Source organism: Sus scrofa, chromosome 1, assembly GCF_054392235.1.
Source record: "Sus scrofa isolate SSC_HxYL_T2T_F1_AM1 chromosome 1, Sscrofa_HxYL_maternal_Yorkshire_Landrace_v2.0, whole genome shotgun sequence".
Classification (NCBI taxonomy): domain Eukaryota; kingdom Metazoa; phylum Chordata; class Mammalia; order Artiodactyla; family Suidae; genus Sus; species Sus scrofa.
In genome coordinates, this window is record NC_139383.1 from 288,222,042 (window position 1) to 288,240,536 (window position 18,495).

Here is an 18,495-nt window from a genome sequence, read left to right on the forward strand (position 1 = left end):
GGACAAAGGGCTCCGGCAGAGCCTCTGGGTCCTGCTGACTCTGCACCCCCTCCCAGAACAGGACAAAGGGGGGACGCGAAGCTTCTGATGCCTCAGCCAGTTTCTGTGGAGGCTGCAAGGGCAGGGAGGCCGGCTGAAGGACGGAGGCCTGGGGACAGAGCCACGCGGGCAGGTGCCCCGATCCCTCGTCCTAGGAACCCAGAGGCTGGCCCGGGGAGAGGGGCTGGGCCCAGAGGAACCAGCAAGTCTGGGTCAGAGCCGAGCCCCAGCCCATGGGCCACAGCTGTCCAGCCCACGGGCCCAGCTCCGGGCCTGCCTGAGTGGGGACATTTGGGGGCTTACGGTGGGGCTGTACAGGCCTTTCCAGGGGCGCAGCCTGTGGCCCAGAGATTGGGAGTCTCCGCCATCCCAGGAGGGTGACCAGAGGGCACCCACCCAGCAGCTTCGAGGCCCCGGCAGGAAGGGGAAGGGGCCTGCACAGGCCGCGCTGCTCTGAAACAGGACCGGGAGCTCTCGCCCCGCAGGGCTTGGCGGTGGGATGGACTCTGGCTCCCTGGCTGTTCCTGGCCTGCCCGGGGGGCGCTGTGTGCTTCGGCCCCTGCAGGAGGGGGAGGGTCCCAGCGGCTCCGAACCAGGGCAGCTGCCATCTGGAAACCACTTCCACCTGTTTTAGACCCCGTGTCTGCACCATGACTGCGGGGGGTCCCCTTCGGGAGGTGTCACATGAAGCCGTCCTGCAGACCCCTGCCCTCCGGGGAGGCAAGACGCACAAACGAGCGACTGAGTCCATCACGAGCTTGGGCAGAGCAGGGGCAACGGAGCCCAGGAAAGAGGTGAGGCCGGGTGCTTAGAAGCAGGTCAGGGGTGGCCCTCTGGACAAGACCGTCGCAGGACAGGAGGGAAGCGAGGAGCCTGCCACCCAGGTGTCAGTGTGGGGGCCCGACAACTGACCCACGTCCATGGGACACACTGATGCAAAGCCTGGTCTGTCGGGGGTCCTGGGGGCCCAGAAAAGCCCTCGTGGGAAGGCAGGCAGCCTGAATCTGAGATTCCCCACCCCCGGCTCTGCCCACCTGCAATTCCCTCTCCATCCACCTGGGGGCAGACCTGGCCCAAGAGGAGGTGGGGGGAGGGGAGGGGAGGGGAGGGGATGGAGGCAGCTGCACACCTGGCAGGTGGCAGGCAGGTGAGCCCCATAAGGTGGGTATACCCTTTGCAGACAATAAAAAGTAGGCCTCCCCCCCAGTTCACCTGGAGCTCAGGGCCCTCCCCAGACACCCCCCGCCCGGGACATGGTGCCTGCCGGCCCCGTCCCTTTGAGGATACTGCGGGGAAGGGGGCGGGAAGTGGGCCACAAGCCTGGGGATGGTCCCTTCCCTCACCCAGGGCTCCTGGGTCCTCGAAGCGCCACCCTGCCCCCCCAACAGCCCACAGTGGCCAAGCAGAGTGCAGGCAGCCTGGGTTTGAACTGACTTTATTATTCTGTAAATGTGAATTTTACAAAGCGCTTTACAGTGAAGGATCACATCCTTTTGTCTGTAACGGATTTCCACCTCCTGACGGGGCTCACAGCCCTCAGGGTCCTGGTCGCAGGCGGACGTTCTGTCGTCTGAGTTATGCTACGGCGTGGTGTCAGCGTGGCTACAAAGCGACAGTCTGGATGCTGCCGAGCAGCAGCGCAGAAAGGAGGCGGCACAGGAGGAACGGTCAGAGGTTTCCTCCTTCTTCAAAAAAAAAAAGAAAAAAAAAAAGAAAAAGAAAAAAAAGCTAGCCTCTTGTGTGGCTGAAATGGAACTCAGTGTCACTGAGAAACAAGCCTCCTTTATACGCAGCCCAGGACAACGTGTTTATTTATTTATTTTTAACAGTCGCGAGTTACAGTACTCCGCACCCTCCACGCACTCTTTGCAACCACATGTCCTTTTCAAAAGTCTCTTTTTCCCAAACATTCCATCCAAAGGATGAATGGTCTCTTTGCACCAGTAACATCCAAATGTTCAAGTCAAAAATATGTGTACATTTTATACTTAGTTCTTTTTTTTTTTTTTTTGTCTGCTAAAAATAGTATTGCAAGTTTTGGCTTCTTTTGACATAAAAATTACAATCATGTGCGAAACGCTAACAATGAAGCGATTGATCAGAATTCAAGCAGGTTGTCCAATCTGAATGTGTTATAGATTCTGCATAATTTTTCTTTTCATTTTTTTTTTCCAGCGAAACAAAACAAACACACACACAAACAAAAACCAGAAACCCTTGCCATGTCAGAAACATCTTGTACCGAGCCCCCGCGCTCTCCGGCCGCCAGCGGGTGACACGCTCGCCCGGGGCTGGCTGGCTGACAGAGTGACAAATTCCCGCAGCAGCAACGTTCGGAAACAGTAGTTAAAGCTCAAGACAGCTATGCACTCTCCATTCTGCGTTGAGGATTTACCGCTGCAGAGGCAAAAAAGCAGGTTTTCTCGGAGTTCTCGGTTGGTGAACGGGCCAGAGGCCTTTTTCTACTTGTAGCAAGCTATTTCCCTAAAAATAACCCGTTTGAGGGGCACCTAAGCAGTCAACGGCTGGGGTGGCAGGCACTGGGCCAGTGCTGGAACGTTCCGGCCATCGGGTGCCGCCAGGGCAGCGCTGGGCCGGGCGCAGAGCAGGCCCCTCCCAGGCTGAGCCTCTGCCCCCTCCCTCTAAACACAGAGGAGAAACACGCCGGCCCTGGCGGCCGGGCAGGCCGGCAGGCTGCCCACCCCAGGGCCTCTCCCCCGGCCTCTGGTCCGCCTTCAGGGGCAAGGTAGCACAGTCCGTCAAGTGCAAGGTCAAGCAGTCACAGAGAACTCTGGGCGAGACCAGACACAGTGCAAGACAGGATTCAAGTACAGAGGCGCGCCGGCCAGGCGGGCGGCCCCCCCGAGCTCACAGGATCTGTCACACCTCCGGTCCCTTCTCCTGGACCTTCTCCTGGACGGTCCCGCTGGGGGGGCAGGCGAGGGCGGGCGGCTGCTGAGCCCAGGCCCGCCGCCCGCCGCGGCCGCTGGGACCCGGCCCAGTCCTTCCCTCCTTGAAAGGCGCTGATAGGATTAGCTCTATGTGGACACTACGAGTATATGCGTATTGCTACTAGTCAAGCTTAGGGATAAAGGTGCAGACATTTCATAAATACTGAGTGGCTTGTCTCGGTCTACGGGTCAGGGTCCGTCAGGATCACACCCACAGGACAGGGTTAGTCGTCTTGTAAACAGAGGAGGGGAGGGTCCGGTTCTCCTAACTGGTTTTCCTTGGGGAAAATGGTCAAAAGATGCTAAGGCACTCTGGAGGGCCCCTCCGCGCCGGGCCCGCCGCCGCCGCCGCCGCCGCCGCCCCGCGGATCGCGCCGGGCACGGAGGGCGCGCCCCGGCAGGTACAATCATCAGCCGTGCCCGTCCGCCACCGCTCCCGACCCGCGTCCCCGCGGGTCACATTAGTGCAAAACGCTCGGCCTGGCCCGCCCAGGGCGCAGGGAGAGCTCAGAAGCCATTCACATTTGACTATGATTAAAGTTCCACCCACAGCTCTTGCCTTCCACACCCGGAACAACACAACAGACAGCGACAGAGACAACCAAAGGACAGAGGTCACGGGACATTGTGCTAGCCCGAGCGGCGGTCAGGCCTTTGCCGGGAGGCCGCCGGCCCGGAGGCGCCCCTCCCCGTCCCGGCCTCGGCGCGGGGGTGGGGGGGGCCCGTGCCCACTTTGGAGGGGGGAGAGAGGGAGGGCGAGCCCTCTGCCCACAGCGGGACGGGTGGGCGGCCGGCTCCCGAAGGTCCCCAGTGATGAATGAAGGTGCAGGTGCAAACGTGGGGGGGGATGGGGGGGCTCCAGAGGGAGGCGACGGGCCTGCCTCCCCACCCCCAGTGCCACCCCGCAGCGCCCTGAGGGCCCAGGCCCCTGCCAGCTCCAGCCCCCTCGGGGCCTCAGACGGAGGGGGCCCCCCTCTGGGCCAGGTGGTGGGCTCCAAGCTCCAGCAGGAAGGAGCTGCAGCCCCTGGGCTGGGACCACAGGGCTTGGCCCTCCCTGCCCTTGGGGAGGCACGGTGGGGGTGGGTAGAGGGGCTGAGATTAGCCCCCGCGTGCCCGCCCAGGGCCCCCCAACCCAGGTCGGGCAACCATCAGAGCTCTCTGGAGGGCCTGGCTGGAAGGAGCCCCCCCACTACTGCCCAAGGTCTCCTCCCAAGGGCTGCGGTCAGCAGGACGGGCCTGAAGCCCTGCTGCCTGGCGAGGGGGAGGGGGAGGCAGGCGGCCCCCGGCCCCCGGACAACTGGACCCGAGCACTTGGGACAGCCTGTGCCCCTCCCCCTCAGAACAGCAACTGAACTTCACAGTGAGCATTCCAGCCTCAAACCAACAGCTTCCACGGCCCGCCCCCTCTGCATTCCAGAAGCTCGGCACCTGCAAACCGCCCCAGCTCCGGCTTGTGCCCCTGGCCACCACTTGCAGCCTCGGAGCGAGACAGCCCAAGGCTCGGTGCACCCACAGGGGACCCTGCGCCAGCGCCAGCCTGCACCCCTTTCTCAGCCCTGGGAGGCGCGCGGGACCTGGCCCGGAGGCCTGGGGGCCATGGTGTCCGGAGGGGCCCACTCCCAAGCCAGAGCGGGTTGGGGCAGGGACACCCCATCCTCCCTAATTTTTTTTGCTCTTTTGGGTCTGAAAGTTTCCAAACCAGATATGGTTTCATACATGAAATAGATCTGAATTAAGACGAAAACGCATAAACAAACAAACACAAACCCAACGTGGCTGAGGGCTGCGTGGCTGCACCAGGGGCTGTAGCCCCTCCCCACGGGATGGCGGGCGGCCAGGTGGGAGCCAGCGGGGGCTCGGCGGCGGCGGCGGTGGCGGCCCAGGCGCTGGGTCCCAGGTGGACCGAGGGTCCGTGGGGTCGGCCAGGTCCCACAGGTGCCGGGAAGGAAAACAGATACAGCCAAGGGCACTCTCCACCCACGGCGGCCGGCCGGCGGGCCGGTCCCCGTGCCGTCACCTGCTCCCTGCACACGCTCGCTCACACACACTCACACGCTCCGCACACACTCACACCCCACAGACACGGCGGACCCGGCAGGCCTGACCCCCGAGTCTCCGGAAGAAGGGAAAACAAGGGGAGTTTGGCCCCCGGGGGCCCAGCCCTGGCCCGTGGCCCCGAGGGGTGGGGTCCCCCCAGGTGAGGAACGAGGGTCCCGAGACGCATGCCCCTCACCCCAGGCCCCTGGCTTCCCCCGGGGTGGAGGGGCGGGGGCGGGAGGCCGGCAGGGCAGGGCACCAGGTCGGCGGCCTCCTGCCCACCCCCCCCCCCCAAGGGGGAGGAAAGCTGGGGCTTTGGAGACGAACCTCTCGAATATCAAAAAGGAGCCGCGGGACCTCTTCTCGCAACTAGGTCGCCAGTGGCCTAATCGTTTACAGTATAACGAATGCATTTGTTTCCTTCATAAATTTTAAATACAAGCAGAATAAAAATCACATTTTTTTCAGGCAACAGTAGCAGTTCAGTAGGTAAGTGGCTTGATCACATTTGTCTGTATTAGTAACGCATGCAAGCAGCTTCAGGACCCGCTTCGGCTCCTACAAGGTCCCTGGGAACGGGCCCTCCTGTCTTCTCGCCGCAGCCGGGGTCGCGGGCCGGCTGGTGCTGGCGCTGCCCTGCTCGAAGGGCTGCGGGGGGCTCTGGCCGTCGGCGGGCAGCGGCTCGGGCGCGGCCACCTCCTGGATGACCGAGCCGGCCCCGTCCGCCTCCTCGCCGGCTTCGAAGGCGGGGTTGGCGGAGGTGCCCAGGTCGACATTCACGGCGTCAGTTCTCAGCGCCACGATGGTGGCGGCGTCGCCCCGCCGCTCGGCGTAGATGCGCTGCTCGAACACCTGCGCGGTGGCGGCCGGGAACTCGGGGTCCAGGGACGCGCTGGCGGCCGAGGAGCCCATGACCGTGCGGTACATCTCCACGCCCTCGGGCAGCATGGACTTGATCTTGGGCAGCCAGCGCTTGCGGACCCGGCGGGCGTTGGTGCACATGTCCGCGGCGATCACATTCATCTCGCTCTCCTTGAAGCTGGGGGCGAAGTTCTGACAGTACACTGCAAGGACAGGGCGCCCGGCCCGTGAGCGGCCGCCCGCTCGGGGACTCCCTCGAGGCCGACCCTCCGCCTCCCACGGGGCCGCGGGTCTGAGGTGCCCGGACCAGCCGGCGGGCAGAGCGCTCTGTGCCGGAGCGGCCACTGCGGGGCCCCGGGGGCAGGCGGGGGCCCTCCGCCTCGCGCCCCTCCGGCCACCCAGGCCTCTCCTGGGTCGACGGGAGGCCAGGGCTCACCCTCCTTGCTGCCGGGGTCTGGAGGCCTGCCCTGCTCCATTGGGACACTGTCTGGCTGGAACATTCAGGGGAGGGGCCGTCAGAGCAGACGAGATGCTAGGCTGTGGACCTAAGCCTGAGCACAGAGGCCGGGGGCTCCGGCCTTCCTGACCCCGGCTGGCTGCGTGGCCTCGGGCAGGCCCCCATCTCCAGGCCTCACTTCCCCACCCAGCTTGCACACGGGGGGCCTGGTTAGACGAGCCTGAGGGCATCCCCACCCTGGCGAGCGGGAATCAGGGCAGGGCCCGGGGACCCACCCAGCTGTGAGGCTCGGGCCTCTGGGGCCTGATCAAAGGGCTGGAGGAGGAGGGAGCCGGCCAACACCTGCCGCAGCCCCGCCCCCGGGCGGCCTTCCCAGTTACAAGCACCCTCGTCTCCCTTCTCCGCCAGGAGCCACGAGACCCAGCACTCCCAACAGCATGGAACCTGCAGGCGGCTCCCGCGGCCCCCCCACCAGGAGCCCCATCCCAGGGCGGCCACGGCCGCACCTCTCCCAGCACCTTTGCCAGGGCCCTGCCGGCACCCCGTGCTCTGGGAGGCACTTAGCGGCTGCAAAGGCTGCTCTCTGCTCTGAAACAGAATTAGCTTCACGAGAGCGATTTTTGAAGCAAGAAAACTAAGACGGAGTTTTGTGCGCCGACAGCCACGGGAGGGTGTGCTCGTGGCCCGTCTGGCCCGAGCCGGGCACCGGCGGCTCCCTCCCCGTTGGGGGCGGGTGCGGGATGGGGGCGGCGGTCTGCCACGGAGACGGACTGGGCTCCACCCCCACGCGCCCAGGAGCGGGAGGCAGAAGCGGGCCGAGCAGATGGCAAGGGCTCAAAATAACCCCAACATGTAAATAAGGGGTTTTGTTCAAAAAGGAAAATTAGATCTATTTCACATATTAAAATAGTTTCGCAGCTGAATTCATCACGCTTGGAAAGCTACCAAGAGCGCTAACACCTCGAGACCGGGCTCCCTCGGGCTGCTCTTTTCTCCCGGGGACAAGCCGCCTTTCCCAGGCTGCCATCCGCACGGGCCCTGGGGCTCCGCGCCCCCGCCCCCCGCTGACCCCAGCCCCCCTCTTACGTTTCACAGCGTTCAGGACGCGGCTGTCCAGCGGTTTGCGGCTCGGGTCACTGGTGGACGAGCGGATGCCGGTGCCGCAGCTGTTGGCCAGCGTGTTCCTGGCGGGGGGACGGGAAGGGCGGTGACACGCGGGAACGGGGGCCCCGCCCACACGCCCTGGACTGCGGTGTATTTCCCAGGGGCCGGCGTGGGGTCAGTGGTTCTGGGCGGTCCCCGAGCCCCCCCAGCCTCAGGTCCGGCCTTGGGCCGACGCCCCGCATGACGTTGGGAAGGTGTGCGCCCTGATGACACGGCCCCGTCCAGCGGGGATTCCAGGGGGCTCGCCGCCCGCGCCAAAGGGCGCCTACCTGTCGAAGAAGGTGGCGAGGAGCCGCCGCAGCAGAACCTTGTGCTTGACCCCCGCGCAGAGGTGGCAGTTCATCAGCTGGCCGCGCGTGATGTAGACGCCAGAGCCTGTGGCCGCCAGACGGGGGAGTGAGGCCCTCGGCCCGGCCCCGGGGCCACAACCTCCCCAGGGCTGCGGGCCCGACGCGGGGACCCGGGGCGAAGGGCAGCCTGGAGGCCTCCGCGCCTCCTGAGAGCAGACCCCCCCTCCAGGCCTGCGACCCCAAGGGCCTCCACACCATGCGGAGACCCTGCCACCAGGGCGAGGCAGTCTGTCCCCAGACTGCCCTCCCAGCCGCACGGGAGTCCTGGAACTGCCGGGGTCTGGGTTTGGGAAACTCGCGTCTCGCTCTCACTTCCTTCCCAAGGAGCACTGAGCTGCAGGCCGGACGGGGAGCTGCAACGGCGGATTCACGGCGGCCAGCCCTGGCCGCTCCGGGGCAGGCAGGGAAGAGCCAGCCCAGGGCAGAGGCAAGGCCTGGGGCCCCACTGGGGCTTGTGCCAAAGAGGGCGGGGCCGACAGCAGGCTCGGACCCCCTGGAGCCCTGGGGAGGCCGCTGCTGACAACGGACGTTGCCCGTGGAAAAAGGAGCTTATGCAACATTCAGCTGGCCCGGCCAGAGCAACCGCTGTGGAGAACCCCTGGGCACAGGAAGCGCCCTGGACGTACAGGCATCAGGCCCTGCAGGGGCTCTGCTCGTTTGGGCCTCTCCCTGTGATCTGACTTTTCACAGACACGCAGAAATCTTCTTATTGGGAGACAAGGACAAGGCGGGGGTCCTTTCCTGGAGGGGGGCAGCTGGAAGGACCCGTGAAGGCTTCGCCTCCAGCTTCTGGGCCGACCCTGGCTGAGTGCCTTGGCCCCACCCACCAGGGGCCAGGTGTCTGGAGAAGCAGTGGCCACCGGTTAGGAAGCACGTGGCCGACGCTGGATGGAGACCCCTGGGGGTGTCTAATGGGCGTGGCCTGATGGTCCCTGGCCGTGACAGGCCGGCCACCCCTGAGGGCCTCAAACCCAACAGCAGAGCGGGTCACCCTGAGCTGCACGGGACAGCCCCCTGGCTGTGGGGAGATCTGGAAAAGGGGGCTTCGCAGGCGGCCTGGGGCCCAGCGGGGTCTGGTTAGGGAAGGTGGCCAGCTCAAATGCCCCCAACCCCAAACACTGACCAACAGGCCACCCCGGGGGCCATGCCCGCTCCCAGGATCTGTCACAGCCCAACCCTGACACTCGCTGAACAGAGGAGCCGGGACCCCCTCGGAACAGCGAGGGCTGGCAGGGTCGGGGGCTCTGGGCATGGCCTGGGCCACCTCCACCCCACCCAGGCCTGCCCAGCCCAGCCAGCACCGCCTGGCTGCTCTGCTGCCAAAGGCGAGGCTGCCCGCTGGGGCGTGGGTCCAGCAGCGGGGCGGCTCAGGTGGAAAGATCCCGCGATGCTCCTGGGAGCAGCAGGTGGGGAACTGGACAGGAGGGCGGTCTTGGTGGCTCGCAGGAAAGGTGGCGGGGGGCCCGTGTCCCCGGCTGGCCTGAGCTCCAGACCCTGTGGTGAACTCAGGGAAGATTCTGGAGGGTGAGGAGGGGCTGGGTGTCCACCGGCCAGGGTGCTGAGCCCATGAACTCCTATCTGCCCGCTGAACAGCCTTAAAAATCTACGAGAAGCCACGAGGCCGAGTGGATGTCTACACTGAGAAGGCATTTCCGACAGGCACCGGCCCGGACGGGCTGCGGACCCCACAGCGCCGTTTGCTTTTACAGGAGAAATGAGTCCACTTCTGACAGGGAGCTGCTGCTCGGAACCTCTGGCCACTACCTCTCGATCGGGGCGACTGGACACTTGGGGAGCCGGGGCGGGGCTTGGGGGGCTAGTAAACCGTATGGGACTCGGTTGTGCCCACGACCTAAATTAAAACCCAGTCGTGACTGGAGGCCTCGCCAATCAGAAGCGCGACCAGCCCGGGGGATTCAATTAAAATGCTAAATTAATTCAATTGAATAACTCCTCTTAATGACACATTCTTCTAAGAGGAAATTAGAGGGAATTTAAGATGCTCTCTCTTTTTTTTGACTGATTGGTGATGAGCACATTGTTCACAGCTTGGAAGAAAAAATAAACGGAAGGGCACCCGCGTGAAGGGTCGGGGCGGGGGCGCGGTCTCACCTGCCACCAGCTCCAGCTTCTCGCCGGGGTCGCCCTCGGAGTAGAGCTTCGGGTGGCAGCGGTACCCGATCTGGCTGATGAGGCTGGCGGGCAGGGCCACAAGGTCACGGCGGATGAGGACGCAGGACCGGCTCTCCAGCGGCACCGGCTCTGGCTTCTCCGGCACTGCGGGGACAGGACCTGTCGGTCAGGGGGCGTCCCGGCCGAGCCCCACGCGGGGGCACAGGAGAATGCCCCTCCTGCCCACCCAGGCCAGGCCTGCTCCGCGCCCGCCCTGCAAGGCCCCCCTCCTGCCCGCTTGCCTGCCCACAGGCAGTGCCCATCCAGGAGGATGAAGGTGAACCAGAGCGCAGAGAAGGCGGCAAGGGACACGGCCCGCCGGGCAAGCAGGAGGGAGGGCTGGGGCTGGGCCCGGGGCGGGATGCGGGTGGAGGAGAGCCTGGCCGGAGGCGGCCACCGTGGCCAGGGAGTGAAGGCTGGGAGGGGACTGATCACCCCACCCCGCCCCCGTCTGCTCCCTCGAAGCAGCCCCCTTTTCCGGTGGGAGGGGAGCTCCCCTGAGGCTGCGCCCCGTCCTCCTGGCCCCGTAAATATCCACCAGCAGAACCACCAGGCGGCGACCCAGGGCAGCACGGAGTCTCCGCGGACGGCTGCAGGGCCCGGGGCCGGCGGGGACTGTCCCTGCCCAACCACTGCTGGCGGGACATCAGGGACCCCCGAGCTTGCAGGAACCTGCGCTGTGATGGGCCGGCGGGGTTGGCGGGCGTGGGAGGCCCCTTCTGATGTCCCCATGTCACGCCGTGAGTGAAAGCACCACATCAGGGCACTGCGATGACCCCCGGCCTGGAGCCTCGAGTCTCAGGCACTTGCTGGGCACCTACACACCAGGCGCTGAGGGCCTGCCCCGTCCCTCAGAGGGTACCCAGCCCAGGGGGTCCACAGGCAGCCGGGTGGGGTGAGGGCAGGAGCCACGTGGGGGTCCCCAGTGGACAGCACCCAGCCTCCCTGGGCTCCACATCCCGACACCCTTTAAGCAGGCCCCCAGTTCTAGCCCTGGGCCTCCCCCATTTCCCTGCTGCCCCCCTCAGTCCCTCAAAGTCCCCTCCTTGCTTTCCCGCTTCAGCAGTCGCTGCCGCAGTGTCACCTGCCCGCCCTCGTGCAGGGTCACAGAGAGGCCCTTGCAGAGCGGGGCTCCACCCGCGCCCCCACCCCCCACGGCCTCCCCCTTCGGGCTTGCACGCGGTCATCAATCTAGCTCTCTTCACCGTGTGGCCCGCGCTCAAGGCCACCCTGCCCACAGAGATGGCAGGGGCACCAGCTGCCTCATCCGTGTCCCCAGCAGACGGATGATTCCAGGTCATCCTGGGAGGGCCACCTGCTCCCGGCAGCTGATGGCATCGAGAAATCACACCTGGGGGAGCAGCAGGGCCGGCAGGTAGGGGCCCCAGGGCCCGTCCCCGTCACCCACCCAGTCAGGCAGGGCCTGCAGCTTGGAAAGGCCCCGGGCTGCTCGGACGCCTGCGGGAGGTTGCTTTCCGTTGCCGAGAAGGGCGGCTCTCGTTAGCCGCCCTGTGACCCCGGGTGGAGGGTTTTAGGGCTCGCACGCCCCGCGCTGGAGGCTGCTCTGCCCAGGCTCAGGCAGCCACTCCCTGGCGGGTCTGTCGGGATGTCCCGAGGCCGCTCCAAGCTGGTCAGAGGCAGGTGCACCAGGCCCCCAGGGCTGCCAGTGTCCTACCCTTGTGCACGGTGACACACCCTCAGGCGTCATGGGAATGCTCAGCAGAAGCCCCTGAGCCCAGGAGACGGGGAGGCCAGGTGGTGCCGTGAGAAGAGCCTGGAGGCCATGCTGAGACTGCCGGGGCGGAGCCTCAGGAGCGGGGTGACAGGGAAAGGTCCCCAGTCCCAGGCCCTGCACTAGTCAGACGTGGTCTCCGCACAACACTCGCGTGGGGAAGCGTCAGAGCCGCCCCGCCCAGGAGGCCCAGCGTCCGCCAAACCACAGGGAGCAGGCCGGACGATCAGCCCCGCTCTGAGGATGGAGGCTGGGGGTGCTGAGACCCACCTGCTGCTCCAGCCTCCCCCACCCAGGGTCTGGAATCATCTGCTCTGGAGTCAGCCCCAACCCCCGCCAGGGACCCCAGGCCACCCCTCCACCCTGTCCCCTTGGGGCTCAGCCCTTCCTGGAGAGGCACCCGCCAGTGTGCGCGGGACAGGGTGGCGTGCTGTGCTTTGGGTCCGGCTGTGGGGGATGCCAGGGCGAGGGCAGAGTTCTCCCAAGTCAGCAGAGCCCCGGGCGAGGCTGCAGCTCAGACCAGAGCAGGAACAGGGTGGGGGGGGGATGGGGGGGCGCCACGCTGGGGTCACCCTGGGGTCGGGCAGCCCCTCCCACCTGGCAGGTTTGGGGAAGGCTGGGGGCGGGTGGGGGGCAGAGCAGCGGAGAGCAGTCAGAATCTTCCAAACCCGGAATTACCCAGGGTCTCGGGGAGCGCAGGAAAAACAACCCGGATGGTATTTTAAAACATAATTACCCGCTCCCCCCACCAGCCTGCTGTGATTACACGCGTAGACTCGCAGGCTCGAGCAGAGCGCCAACGCTGGCGCCCTGGCATTTACATAAAGAGTGCTCACCAGCAGGAATAATCCCCGTCCACAACCCCTGGTCCCGCGACGCTTCTCCAAACAGCAGAAGTTGTTTGCGCTCCGCACGCCCCCCCGGCCCCAGCCCGGCTCCCCAAGAGCATAGACTGTCAGATCCAGAACAACCAAAAGAGCTTCTTCTATTTCTGCGGTGCCATGTGCCGGGTAGCGCGCCAGCTAAAAATACCCCAAACAGAGCGGCGGCTCATCTGGAAGGGGGCTCCGAACCGCTTCCCGCACCCCGCCCCGCCCCAGCCCCAAATTACCCACTGCGCCTCCTTCTAGGGAGGGGGGCTGACTTGCAAAGAGGTTCTGCGGACCCAGGAGCGCCTCGCACCAGGCACAGTGATGGTGCCCCGCGAGCATCCCTGGTGGCCTTTGGCTGGGTCAGCCCACACCTGATGGCAAGGGGTGGGGTGGAGGCCCCCAGGTGGGCTGTGGGCAGAGACCCTGAGGGTCACACCGAAGTCCCCCTGAGCACCGAGGGACCCAGTGGCCTCTTGCTGCCCCAGGACGGGCCCCTGCGCCATCACCGGCCCTGTTCCTGACCAGCAGCATTGGTTTCCATGATCGCGGGCTCCAAATATTTAGGCGCCGTGAGATTTGGAGAGAAGCACATGAAAGCCATCAGCTGTTTGTCCCGGCGGGTGAGTGACTGCTCTGCAGGTTGCAGAGAGAGTCACAGTCATAAAAGTCTCGGCAGAACTGTCGGGAACAGCAGCTCACCTGGACAGGTGGGCATCGGCGAGCGAGAAAGGCGAAGCTTCCCTCGGACCCTATGGGCCCGAGAGGAGGCACCTGTGTCCACTGGGCGAGTGGTGCCCCCCCACCCAGGCTCTGGCTGGGGATCAAGAGGGTCCCTGCTGTGCCTTCGGGGTCCTGCTGCCCCCCCTCCACCCAACCCGCGGAGAGACCCTGGGCTGAGGAAGGACAGACCCAGACCCTGAGGCCCTGGAGGCGTCAAACCCACAGAGACGGGAAGTGGCCGTGGGGGTGGGACGGGGCGCGCGTGGGCGGGTCTAATGGGGACAGAGCCTCTGTCTGACAACAAAGCCCTGCAGACGGGTGGTGGTAGTGGTTATACAACAGCGAGCGGTGCACCTGAGAGAGGTTTCGCCAGCAAATCCTGTGCGCACTTTTCCACGAGAAAAAGGTGTTTGCTTGTTTTTGTCTTTTTTTTTTTTTTTAGGGCCACACCTGAGGCATATGGAGGTTCCCAGGCTAGGAGTTGAATCAGAGCTATAGCTGCTGAGCTAGACCACAGCTCACAGCAATGACGGAGCCTTAACCCACTGAGCGAAGCCAGGGATCGAACCTGTGTCCTCAGGGATGCTAGTCAGGTTCGCTAACTGCTGATCCACAACAGGACTCCTGTTTTTTTTGGGTTTTTGGTTTTTTTTTAGGGCCACACCCGTGGCATATGGACATTCCCAGACTAGGGGTCTAATCAGAGCTGCAGTGGCCGGCCTACACCACAGCCACAGCCACACCAGATCCAAGCTGCATCTGCGACCTACACCACAGCTCACGGCAATGCCGGATCCTTAACCCACTGAGCGAGGCCAGGGATTGAACCCGGTTCCTCATGGTTCCCAGTCGGATCCGTTTCTGCTGCACCACAATGGGAACTCCCCTGGTTTTTTGTTTTTTGGGTTTTTTTAAAGAATGAATGGGGAGTTCCTGTTGAGGCTCAGTGGTAATGAACCCGACTAGCATCCCTGAGGATGCAGGTTCAAACCCTGGCCCCGCTCAGGGGGTTAAGGATCTGGCATTGCTGTGAGCTGGGGTGTAGGTTGCAGACATGGCTCAGATCCCATGTTGCTGTGGCTGCGGTGCAGGCCAGCAGCTGCAGCTCTGATTTGACTCCTAGCCTGGGAACCTCTATATGCTGTGGGTGCGGCCCTAAAAAGACACACATACACACACACACACACACACACACACACACACACACACGAAGAATGAACGGAGGGCTGGAAACCAGGAGGGCTACGCTGGTCTCGGCCTGAACTTGCTCAGCCTCCTGCCGGTCAGGGACTGGGACTCTGAAGGAGGCGCTGGGCCCTCTCCCTGGGGAACACCCACCTAGACACCCGCCCTCAGGGTGCTGCTGGGTGGGGAGGCCCCAAGGGGGGAACCGCGTCCCTGACCCCACGTGCAGAGTGTGTCCTGGGGAGTCCCCATCAGAGACGGCACAGGCGGCCCCCACCCCTGGGAGCCCCATCCCTGTTGTGCGGCCACCAGCAGGTGACCGAGCCACCCTGCGGCTGCAGGGGAGCCCAGCTGAGGTTGGGCAGGGCAGGGAGGGGACAGAGAAGGTGACACCCACGCCACAGGACTGCATGCCATTTGGTAAGACAGCAGAATAAGAAAATGAGCCCCAGGTCCTTAATTATGTAGCAAAATAAACTGAAAACCAGATGGAAAGACAATCACGGCCCCGCCCCGCCCGATTCGGACTCCTGCCAGACACCGCGCCTGTGGCCGCCAGACGCACGTTCACGGCCCAGAGACAGACCCACGCAGGTGCGTTCGGCTGATCCGTGACAAAGAGGCACAGGTGCCCCCGGGGGAAGTGACAGCTCCCCAACGCCCAGCTCGGGGGCGGGGTCACCCGGAGCCACACGTCCCTGCGCCGCACCCCACGCCCGAGATGGGGACGCACACAGACGGGCTGCGGACCTAAACATAAAACCCCGACGACCAAGCTTTCGGCCTCGTGCCCGCCCAGGGACACACACACACACGCCCCCACGCCCCCAAACCCTCGGAGGAGAAAATCTGAGCTCTCGGGTTCAGCGCAAAGCCCAGACATGACCCCGAAGGCACGATCCCGCAAAGCCCCGAGAGATGAGCTGAGCTTCGCCAAAACGGAGAGCTCCCGTGCGTGAAGGGTGAGCAGACCACCCGCCGCCGCCGGGGACGGTCCACAGGCCCCGCGTCTGACACAGACCGCGTGCGGGAGACCCGCGGCGGACCCTCCAAACTCAACAGAAGGCAAACGAATAACCCGGTTTTAAGGGTGGGAAGGAGACCTGAGTGGACACTTCGCCAGAGAACAGCCGGACGGCAAATTCGCACATGAAATGACACGCAACGTCATTAGCCATCAGAAAAATGCAAATTAAAACCACACCGAGGGAGTCTCCATCGTGGCTCAGCAGAAACGAATCTGCCTAGGATCCACGAGGTTGCGGGTTCCATCCCTGGCCGTGCTCCGTGGGTTAAGGATCCAGTGTTGCTGTGAGCTGTGGGGTAGGTCCCAGATGTGGCTCGGATCCCGCGTTGCTGTGGCTGTGGTGTAGGCCGGCAGCAACAGCTCCGAGTAGACCCCGAGCCTGGGAACCTCCATATGCCTCAGGTGCGGCCCTAAAAAGCAAAAAAAAAAAACCCCAAAAAACAAAAAACCCACACACTGAGGAGTTTCCTCCCTGGTGTCTCAGCAGGTTAGGATGTGGCGTGGTCCCTGCTGTGGCTCTGGTTACAGCTGTGTGGCACGAGTTCGATCCCTGGCCCAGGAACCTCTGCAGGCCGTGGGCTCGAGCAAAAAAAAAAAAAAAAAACCAAAAACCTCACCACGTGGCGAGAGCTCTGCTCGTGGATGAGGACAGGGCTCTACAGCTCAGCCCCAAGCACTGCACGTGCCGGCGAGGATGCCGGGCCGCGGGAACGCCCGTCCCAGCGGTGAGAACGCAAACTGGCCCAGCCCGCGGGAAACCAGGCAGTGTGTTGTGTCGTGAAGCGGGTGCTTAGCGGATGAGCCAGTAGGTCCCTTCCAGGTATTTGTCCAGAAGAAGAGAGAAGCAAGGACTGGCTGCACCAAACCCCGGACAGAAAATGCCCACTTCAGCCCTGTTCGCCAATGCCCCGGACTGGAAGCAGCCGACGCCCCACGTCAGGGGAAGGGACGGCTGGGTGCCAGCCACACGCCGGGTCACCACGGAGCCACACGGAGGAACGTGCTATTGTTGCACAACTTGGGTGGATCCCAGGGTGGCCGCGCCACGTGGAGGAGCCGGTGTCCTCGTGGGTGGCTCCGTGTGGAGAACACGCGCCAAAGTCACGGGCGTGGGGACGTGGAGCGATCAGGACGGCCAACAGAAGGGGTGGGGTGACCTCAGAGCCGCCGGGAGTAGCTGTGGGGCCCCGGGGGTGGACGGGGCTGTTCTGTGTGGGGGACTCTCCAGCCCCCCCAGCTCCGAGCAGACCCCACTCACGACACACACACCCATGGGTGCACGATCTCGCCCGTACAGCTGCCAGCTCAGTGCCAACCAGACTGGCAGTTCTGAAAGGGCCGCGCTGTGAACACAACTGCGTCAGCGTCCCAGGACCTGTCACCAGGTGGTCCCGCAGGTGTGGTGGCGCCCGGGCGGGAGGGGAAGGGGGGGCACCAGTGGCAGGGGTGGCACTGTGGTCGTCCTTCTGCCTTTTACATGCCAAAGGACAGAAGTGTGGCCGTGACACCACAGATGACAAGATGTACCCCATTTCTGGGGCCTAAAACGCAAGGACACAATGAGCCCTGGGACCAAGGAATCACGGCACGTGGGGAATCACGGCACGTGGGAGCATCACGGCACGTGGGGCATGATGGCACACAGGGAGAATCACGGCACGTGGAGGAATAAGCAGCAGCCAATGTCCAAGCCGGTGAGAAAGACGACTAAAGGTGGAAACAGGAACGAGACCCGGAGCGAGGAGGACCCGTGCACCAGAAAGGGACGCACGGCTGGGCTCGGGGCCCACGGTCAGGACGCTGCAGGCAGAGCCACGGGGGAAGACACGGGCCTGAGGCGCCAGGCCTGGACAGGGCCCCAGAGGGGCTTCTGGGGACGCCTCTGAGAGCCAGCGGAGGCAGTGAGGCCACACCGAGCAGCTTTGCATGGTGTGATCTTCCTAGATTCTTCTTTTGCTTTTCAGGGCTGCACTCGTGGCATCTGGAAGTTCCCAGGCTAGGGGTCAAATCGGAGCCGCGGCTGCGACCTACACCACAGCTCATGGTCACGCTGGATCCTTAACCCACTGCGTGAGGCCAGGGATCGAACCCGCATCCTCATGGACCCCAGTTGGATTCTTCACCGCCGAGCCACGACAGGAACTCCAATCTTCCTAGATTCTTTCAGATAACGAGCACATACTAGCTACACAAAGATAAATGCATTTAGCCTGCAAAATACCCCAGAGACGCACTCTGAGAATGACGGAGTGGCCAGTACTGCTCGGACCCCATTGGCAAGAACAACCCTGAAAGCTCATTGACAGGGACCTACTGTACGGCACAGGGAACCAGCGTCAGCACTGCGCACTACCCTTTAAAGGAAGAGAATCTGAAAAAAGAACAGATGTCATACATTATGTACAACACTTGACACTAACGTGATAGTACAAATCAACTCCATTTCAATTAAAAAATAAATCTGCGTTTAAAAAAAAAGTTGCCTGGGGAGTATCCGTGAGGATGCAGGTTCGATCCCTGGCTCCAGTCAGTGGGTTAAGGATCCAACATTGCCGTGAGCAGTGGTGTAGATCACAGACGTGGCTCAGATCTGGTGTTGCTGCAGCTGTGGTGTAGACCGACAGCGGCAGCTCCAATTCGACCCCACGCCTGGGAACGTCCACATGCGGCAGGTGCAGACCTAAAAAGAAAAAAAAAAAGTTCCCTGGGAGCTCCCCCTGCGGCACAACGGGATCGGAGGTGTCTCTGCAGCGCCAGGGTGCAGGTTCGCGCCCTGGCCCGGTGCAGCGGGTGAAAGGATCGGGTGCTGGTGCAGCCGTGGCACAGGTCACAACGGCGGCTCGGGTCTGACCTCTGGCCCAGGAGCCCCACAGGCTGCAGGGTGGCCAATAAAGAAGACAAAAAGCTGCCTGGACTTTGGGGCCAGGC

At 63.7% G+C, this 18,495-nt stretch overlaps 1 protein-coding gene across 4 annotated transcripts in view; it reads right to left on the reverse strand.

The window, feature by feature from the left end:
- Nucleotides 1-2,031: 2,031 nt before the first annotated feature.
- Nucleotides 2,032-18,495, reverse strand: part of NACC2 (NACC family member 2) — a 68,247-nt gene continuing 51,783 nt past the window's right edge. For 2 of the 4 annotated variants that reach the window (XM_021081251.2, XM_021081252.2), the window contains exons 3-6: nucleotides 9,972-10,136; nucleotides 7,779-7,884; nucleotides 7,432-7,529; nucleotides 2,032-6,091 (exon numbers count right to left, since the gene is read on the reverse strand). In XM_021081251.2, the coding sequence (XP_020936910.2) occupies nucleotides 5,586-6,091; nucleotides 7,432-7,529; nucleotides 7,779-7,884; nucleotides 9,972-10,136 (875 nt within the window). In that variant the 3' untranslated portion in view covers nucleotides 2,032-5,585. The remainder of the gene's footprint in view (nucleotides 6,092-7,431; nucleotides 7,530-7,778; nucleotides 7,885-9,971; nucleotides 10,137-18,495) is intronic. The other 2 variants (XM_085020055.1, XM_085020066.1) reach the window with 1 other exon arrangement.